This window comes from Rutidosis leptorrhynchoides, chromosome 1, assembly GCF_046630445.1.
Source record: "Rutidosis leptorrhynchoides isolate AG116_Rl617_1_P2 chromosome 1, CSIRO_AGI_Rlap_v1, whole genome shotgun sequence".
Taxonomy (NCBI): Eukaryota; Viridiplantae; Streptophyta; class Magnoliopsida; order Asterales; family Asteraceae; genus Rutidosis; species Rutidosis leptorrhynchoides.
This window is the reverse complement of record NC_092333.1, coordinates 6907049-6915506: the sequence shown is the minus strand read 5'-3', so window position 1 is coordinate 6915506 and position 8458 is coordinate 6907049. Positions and strand designations below refer to the sequence as shown.

The window sequence follows — 8458 nt, the reverse complement described above, 5'->3', positions numbered from 1 at the left end:
ATGCCTCAAGATCAAGAGATATATGTAGTCTCAATGTATAAAAGCTGTTATTAATTATTAATTTTCTTCTCTATGGGTAAAGCCCCTCTGCAAGATGTAATACATTGAACGATAGTAAAGCATTTACAACAATCGGATATAAGATGCAACTCAAGTAAGATGCAACTCAAGTAAGATGCAAAATTAATTATTAAAAAAAGGTGTACCTCTTGACGAGAAGAAACAAGCAGCCGCCTAAAATCTATTTCAATGAGAAGGAGACCATTAGTCAGCTTGAGAGCCTAAATTGAACATTATGAAATGAGATAGAAAAAGAAAAAATAAATGGTTAGTTAAAGTATGTTAACTAGCAAGTTGAAAATCCTGATCGTCAAGTGGAAATCAGGAAGCTTAACTTCTATTGACTGATCTTGTGCTATGTCAGAAGGCTTCTGTTGCTACATATAACAACTTAAACGACACAAAAACTTAACAAGTAACAAGTGTAAGATGATAATGATAAAAATTTATAAACATACAACCTACCTGCAGTTTAGACGTCGCTATAAGCTGTTCAGGCACAATATACACGAATTTTCAAACTTTCCCACTTCTACTTCAAAGTTTAACTATATATTATTTATAAAAAAAAAAACATTTAATAAGAGTTGTTCGAGTTACTAATTGTCTTCGACATACTAGTTTAACTAGTCAATGCCCCTTCTCAGAAGGATTTGCATATTACATGTGAGCCTGGCCCAGAAAATTAATCATTATTAAACCCGAACACGCACCTGCCAAACATCACAATAAAAATCAAGAGGAAGATGTATAAATAGTAGTAGAAAACAAGTATATAGATATTTAAAGAATACGAATCATTACCTATGTCCCCTATCAGATGTGTCCCATTATTCGAAAATGAGTGCATATAAAATATTGAGAAATGAGATTGAGAATGGGCAGTGCACACTTCTTGCTTCTACTTCATTTAACTCGAATCTCATATCATAAACATTATACTGTAAGACTTCTTTTTACATATCAAAGTCTAAGAAAGATCATACAATGTCAATATTGCCACTGACGTCCCCTGCACTATAATCTCACCAGATTAGTTAACATCGTAAAAAGAATGAAAATGCCAAAATTTGAAACAAAAGTGAAAGGGAAAAAAAAAAAAACTGAAAGATCATGATCTACTAATAAACAGTTCTCTTGGAAGTACAAGAATGAGTCACTCCAGGAGAAGTCCTCCAATCAAGAATCTATGTTCAACGGAGAGCCACTTAAACCTGGAGTCATTTTTGATAAATTTCATTTTAAAGACAGCAGCAATTATAAAAGAGTTTCAACATAACTACAAAAAAGTAAAAGACATTGATCAAAAGACAGATTTAATATGAAGATGGAGAAAGCAGATCATTCTAGATATTAATTTATTGTAAAAACGTCGATTGTAAATTCACAACATGACCAAAAGTAATTACTCAACAATATACGAACATATATAATAATAAACATATACTAGTATAATACATAAATATATACTCAACCGAAATTTTTGCCTGGACGTACCATCGCCATTGATGTTTCAAAACGAGAGTAGAAAGGGCGCGACATATTTTGATGGAGGGTTTTGGGTTTCGATGACAGTATTGACAGAGGTCTACAGTATATGATTTCGCCGGTGATGAAAGGGCTAAAAAATATTTTGACGGAGGGTGTAGGGTTTCGATGACAGAGGTCTAGAGTATATGATTTCGCCGGTTATGAAAGGGCGAGAAATATTTTGATGAAGGGTTTAGGGTTTGATGAGAAAAGGCTACATCATAAGATGATTTCGGAATGCTTTTTATAGTTTTGATTTTGATTCTGCTTTAAAAGTAAGCAAACTAGTAGTATTACTGTTGAACTGAATTTTTATATTTTTTATTAGTAAGCAAACTAGTAGTTTTACCGTTGAACTGAACAATTTGTTAGAATTAGTTTGTTGAAGATGAGGGGAAGACAAGGAGGAATTATCATATTATATTAACTATTAGACAAAACTTACTAAGAGCACCAGGCGCGTTTTCGTCCTTTAATTTATTTTTTTTTTCCTCTTTTCCCTTTTTTTAAAAATTTTCCAAAAAACACCTCACGCTATTTCCAAAAATTAAAATCGACCCCCCCACAGGGGTTAAAGTGTCAAACACCTATTTTCATAAAAAATCTTAAATAAACTTCACCCAAATACTCAACGGGTCATATCTTCTCGCTCGCAACGAGTTAAATTTTTCCGGCACCATCGTTAAACTCGAAATAATTTTAGGAACACAATTTCACTAACTATACGCAAAACGAACGTTTTTTAAAAAAGCTAAATATTTGAGATATTTTTCATACACGTTTATTTTGCGTTAAATTTTTAAAAGTCGACAATTCCATAGCGAAACACGGAGATTCACATATATTGTTAATTTAAAATAACATTTAAATCTTTCACGGATTATACCTTTTAGTTCGACTTGAGTTGCGCTTCAACGACATCATCGTTAGCCACGAAATAATTTTACAAACTAAACGCAATAAAATAAATTGAAAACCGAACCCCCGCCGCGAAGCGAGGGTTCGTAAGCTATTGAGACAAATTGAAAAAAAAATATCCTACGTTCGCAATTTCTTTAATATTTAACGAAAAATATTAACACTGGTTAACTTCAAAGTCATCCGTGTTACAAAAATGATAAATGAAAGTTAACGAAGTCAAAAAATATATATATGATAAAAATTACTTGCATTGTTTGAGATAAAGTTAGGGACCAACGACACAATTTTGTCTTGGACTAATTAATGAGTTAATTTTAGCTTCGTTTCTATATTGCCAGCTTCAATAAAAATGAATAATGTTTAAAAAATCGGTAGTCTACCCAATTAGGTATCAATTAATTATGAATGTTTATTAATTAGTCTATAAGATATAAGATTAAGTTTTAACTTTTGACCAGTCAGAAACAATTAATCTAACCAGAATACAACCAACAGAGTACCAAAATTAATAAATCGCCAGAAAATACTGTAAGTTACAATCGAAGAACCAGAGATAAGAACATCACACTCAAATCACAATCTCTAACAATATGATTAGAGATAGAAGCACTAATTGAAACAGATCACAAGATCAACAAGATGATGAAATTGTATGAAAACCCTAGAATCGCCTAAAATCGGAGAATGAATAAGATGATAATAATCGCGCGTGTGTTAACCTCTCTAACTCTAACCCTAAACAGGGTTATATAAATTAAAGAATGTCAATAGGAACCCTCTAAGAAGTTTCAACAGAACACCTTGAGCTCCCAAGTATTATAAATTGTCAAAATAGCCCTCTAGTCTCCAAAAGAATGTAGCACCAATCCTTTTTATCAACCATCAATAATTCAATATTAACCTACAAAACACTAATCATGCAATAAGAGTGTGATAAAAAATACTTCAGGCTTAAGATTTAACATTTATTTTAACATAACTTATTATTTGCATGCTATTGTGCTAACATACTACAAACACATATTAAGCTGAAGTTGCATACAAAAGTAGTAAGATTTGTACGGAAGAATTATTCAATTATTTACATATTAACTAATAGACAAAAGTTATGAATAGTTCCAGGAGCATTTTCGACTTTTCACTTTTTTTTTTTTTTTTTTTTTTTAATTTTCACTAAATTTCATTTTATCAACAAAGGCCCCCACAATTTTTTGAAAAATTCAAATCGATCCCCCAAACAGGGGGTACAGTGTCAAATAACTATTTTCATACAAAATCTTAAATAAACTCCACCCAAATATTCAACGGGTCATATCTTCTAGCTCGCAACGAGTTAAATTTTTCCGACACCATCGTTAAACTCGAAATAATTTTAGGAACACAATGTCACTAGCTATACGCAAAACGGACGCTTTTTAAAAAACGCTAAATATTTGGGGTACTTTTCATACACGTTGATTTTGCGTTAAATTTTTAAAAGTCGACAATTCCATAGCGAAATGCGGAGATGCACATATATTGTTAATTTAAAATAACATTTAAATCTCTCACGGGTTATACCTTTTAGTTCGACTCGAGTTGCGCTTCAACGACATCATCGTTAGCCACAAATAATTTTACTAAACGCAATAAAATACATTAAAAATCGAACCCCCGACGCGAAGCGAGGGTTCAATAACTAGTTATTCAATATTAGTTAATTGTTAAAGTATTAACCAACAAACTCGCATCTAACATTCTAATACTTTAACTAACATTCAATTTACTTGAGTAGCATTACAGTTCATACCCTTGTACAATATACATACAATAACCATCCCGGCCTGCATCTTCATCTACGTTCATTTGATTACTAGAATCATATTCAATTCTATATTTAATCCATATATATATGCACTAAAAAGTAAAAACACCAACATGACTACATGTTTTTGTGCTCATGATCAATTTGTGCTCGTTGACCGAGAACCGCCACTCGAAGGATTACTTTGAGTTTGTGAAGTTTGGCTCGACGAGGACTCAACGTAAAACAAAACATGATCATCGTTATCAGCAAATAGCTTAAGCGATCTTGGCATAGGAGGCATGTTAACATCCAACACACCATCAAGAATCTGTTCAACATGACTCATCGCAGGCCGACTATGTTCATCATCTTGTATACACCAACAAGCAACTTTACATAATTTCGAAACTTCTTCAACATTCGCTTCCCCGTTTAATCTTGGGTCTAAAACGCTAAGAATATCATCACCCCTAATTATGACATTCGCAGCTTGCATAGGGAAAAATGTAATTTTCCCTTCTTGTGATTGTTCTGTGTTTCGTTTACCACTTATGAACTCAAAAATCATCATCCCGTAGCTATAAACATCCGCTTTACTTGTGATAGCTATTCCAGATAACCATTCGGGTGCTAGATATCCTCTAGTTCCCCTCATCGTCGTCAAAACCCTACTAAAATCCCGACCAATAAGCTTTGCAAGACCAAAATCCGCAACTTTTGGACAAAACTCACCGTCTAAAAGAATGTTTTCTGGCTTTATATCACAATGAATGATACAATCACGACATTTTTCGTGAAGATAAACTAACCCTCGTGCTGTTCCTAGGACAATCTGATACCTTGTTTTCCAGTCTAGAAGCTTCTCGGTGCTAAAAAGATGCGCGTCTAGTGACCCATTCGGCATGTAATCATAAACTAATAACTTACTATTATCATCCGAACAAAATCCACGTAGACGTACAAGATTCACGTGTTGAATTGTCCCAATTGTGCTTACTTCCGCTCGAAACTGCTTTTCACCTTGACTAACACCTTCGAGTCTCTTAACCGCAATAATACTAGAATCGGGCAACGTACCCTTGAAAACCGAACCAAACCCACCTCCTCCTAATTTATCGGAAAAATTCTTGGTAGCAATTTGTAGATCTCTATAAACAAACGACACCAACGACCCTTCAACTGTTGTTTTGCCAACCGATTTCCTCTGTTTTCGACATACCAGAAACCAAACCAAACCCACAAGTATGAACACACCGACAACTGAACCAACAACCGCACCAATAATAACTCCATTATTCTCTTTTTTGCTAGGAAGATCTTTTGAAGAAACTTTGACATGTATCGTCACCTCATTGCTATTATCGTCTATAAGACCTAAAAGTTCTGCACCCCAGATCGAACAACCATTGCTATCGTAAGAGTAAGCGTTACAGGAACAGTTATTTAAACATGAACTCTCGCATTCTCGAGAGCTTCCAACAGATGAAGCAGTCGAATTCGGAGGCTTTCTTGACTTCAACGATGAAATGGGGAGAAACGAATATTTTTCACTTGTTCTGCCACACTGCAAATCGGTTTTTCTCACACAACCACCGGAGTAATCACCCAGATCCCAGTTAGTTTGTGATCCAGGCTCAAAACCAGTCAAACAATTGCAAAACGGTAATACAGATTGTCTACACGAACCAAAAGCACCACAATAATTATAAACCTCACATTGTTGTCTTGGTTGAGACCAAAACAAATTCCATTGTTGTGAAGCATCTAACCATGAAAGTTGCTTAATTTGACCAGAAATATCCATCACAAATCTTGATATTATCGTTGGATTATACAATGAATAAGTGAAATAACTCTCGTTTTCATTCGAGATATAACTAAAGTTATAGATATAATTCAACCTCATTTCAGGTACTAATTCAAAAATCTTTTCTTTTTCATTCCAAGATCCACTACTCCAATACTGAGTAGTTTTATTCCATTTAATAATATATTTTGCCTCAATTGGATCAAGCTCTAAAGAAAACAATCCTTCTGCAGGATCTTCAGCACTTTTCCATGAAGTTAAAAGCTGTTTATATCCAGTTTTATTATTATAAGCAATTTTAGCACCAGGTAACCAAGTATCAGCAGGAAAATCAAAACTTCGCCAAATATATTCATTTGAATTTGACCCATTATTTCTTAAAACTAAGTTACCATCATCATTAAGAACAGCAACTACAGAATTTGACTTTGAGGAATTGACTCCTGTTGACCAAATGGGTAACTTTGACTCATTTAGTAACACTAGATTTCCATCTTGAATTAACAGTTCTGAATTGAATTTATCCAAAACAGGGGTTTTTCTATTAGCTACCCATGGAACAGTTTTTGTGGATACCTTTTTATACCATATACCAATATAATAGTTTGATGAATTACCTGCTTTGAAAAATCCCAATTCAAAGTTACCATTTTTTGAACTAATTGTTTGATCACCAGATATGGATTGATTTGCAGTGATGGTGTCAGCACCAGATGACAGAGAAATGATAAGAGAAAAGGATAATAATAGGATAAACACCATTGATGTGATATTGATGATTTAAGAGAGTTTGAAGAAATTTTGGAGCTGATTGAGATAAAATAGGATAGAAATATTGTGTCCATAAAAAGATTTAAGGTTGTGGTTTATGTTTGTATATCAGGTTATAAAAGTCAAAGTCACTAAAAGAAAATTGGTTTGACACTTCAAAAATATTAGTCAAACAGTCAGGGAATGTTATACTTGATTCATCATCGATACGCACAAGAAAATGAGGTTTACTAAAGTCATTAAAATATATAAATGGGGTGACGGAAGTAATGATGTTGGCGTCACAAGAAAATGAAGGCCAAACGATCTAAATTTTTAATTTTTATAAATAAAGCATATAAATGTTTTTTTTTTTTTTTTTTTTGAAAAGCAACTGTATTATACTAGGAAATAATTACAAAGAGTTTAGAGTATTACATCGCACAATCACTCAAGACCTAACAACTAAACAAGTTGCTAAGACGGTAACTATAGTCAACTTGCTAGGATAAGAAAACTTGAGGATTATTTAGCCAATTATGCCAATCAATGACTCTCGACTTGCATCAATTCACGATCCATTCGTAACTCTTCACTTGAATTTCGTTTAATGCAACTGGTGGATTCCAACACTTGTTTTCGAATACTTTTTGATTTCGGTTTTTCCAAATGAGGTAGCCGCACGTCCATTCCACCGCTTGCCATAACTTCGCACCAAAAGCCGACATGGTTTGTGGAGAGTTACCGCAAAAAATCTCTCCAACGCTTAGATTTGAAACACCATTAATACCCCACCAATTGTACACTTTGGTCCAAACATCGAGAGCTTGACGACAAAAGATGAGGGCATGATCCACACTTTCAATATCATCGTCACATAATGGACAATGTACCGAATGAAGATCGATACCTCGTTTATCAAGCTCGAACAATACCGGGATACGTTTTCTTTTTGCTCTCCACACGAAGACTTCAACCTTTTTCGGAACCAAGTTGTTTCTCATTGTTTTAATGTTGTTATTGGGCTGGGGCGCGAGATTGGAAAGTAGTAGATCACCAAGCGCCTTGGTTGAGAAAACACCTGATGAACAAAGATTCCAAACCCAACGATCACCAGCAGTGTTGGCTGAAAAATCCAGCCCACGAACCAGATTATTGAGCTGCTCCAGGTCAGATTCCAAACGGCGAGTAGGAGCCCGCGACCAGGCCCAATTTCCGGAGCAATCTGATCCATTCCAATGTACACGCTCCTGCACTGTAGCTGACGGGACAGTTTTCAACCTTGTTAGCCTGCTGAAACGCACTTTTAATGGAACATCACCAAGCCAAATGTCATCCCAAAACAACGTGTTCGCGCCATCACCAATTTTCTTCTAAAAGGAGCTCCTGAAATTGACACCAAACTTATCCAAACAACCTCCTGCTTTTACAATATCACACCATAAGCAGTTAGTTGCACATTTATAAGTTTCACCACCCAACCCAAGATGACCCAAAGACCCGTAAATGCTTGAAATAACCTTGGCCCACAAGGAAGTGGTTTCGGATTTAAACCTCCACCACCACTTGCAAATCAAGGCTAGATTTTTAAGATTTAAAGAACC

General features: G+C 34.6%; 1 protein-coding gene and 1 long non-coding RNA gene across 4 annotated transcripts; both read right to left on the bottom strand.

Moving 5' to 3' along the window:
• Nucleotides 1-568: 568 nt before the first annotated feature.
• Nucleotides 569-1894, bottom strand: LOC139855762 (uncharacterized). 3 transcript variants are annotated; one of them, XR_011761552.1, is made up of 4 exons: nucleotides 1558-1892; nucleotides 1208-1274; nucleotides 865-1077; nucleotides 569-773 (listed from the first exon to the last, which is right to left on the bottom strand). It is a non-coding gene; the product is annotated as an uncharacterized lncRNA (long non-coding RNA). The 3 variants fall into 3 exon arrangements; XR_011761549.1 differs by having other exon boundaries at nucleotides 865-1274; nucleotides 1558-1894; XR_011761553.1 differs by lacking the exon at nucleotides 1208-1274 and having other exon boundaries at nucleotides 865-1072; nucleotides 1558-1883.
• A 2348-nt stretch (nucleotides 1895-4242) lies between these two features.
• LOC139855749 (G-type lectin S-receptor-like serine/threonine-protein kinase At2g19130) lies at nucleotides 4243-6915 on the bottom strand. Its single transcript, XM_071845002.1, has one exon. It carries the CDS (start codon nucleotides 6864-6866, stop codon nucleotides 4455-4457), a length of 2412 nt encoding a protein of 803 aa, XP_071701103.1. The 5' UTR covers nucleotides 6867-6915; the 3' UTR covers nucleotides 4243-4454.
• Between the last annotated feature and the right edge of the window lie 1543 nt (nucleotides 6916-8458).

What these genes read in the sequence shown, in the direction of transcription:
- LOC139855749 (XM_071845002.1), bottom strand. Translation starts at nt 6,866, where the DNA reads ATGGTGTTTATCCTATTATTATCCTTTTCTCTTATCATTTCTCTGTCA.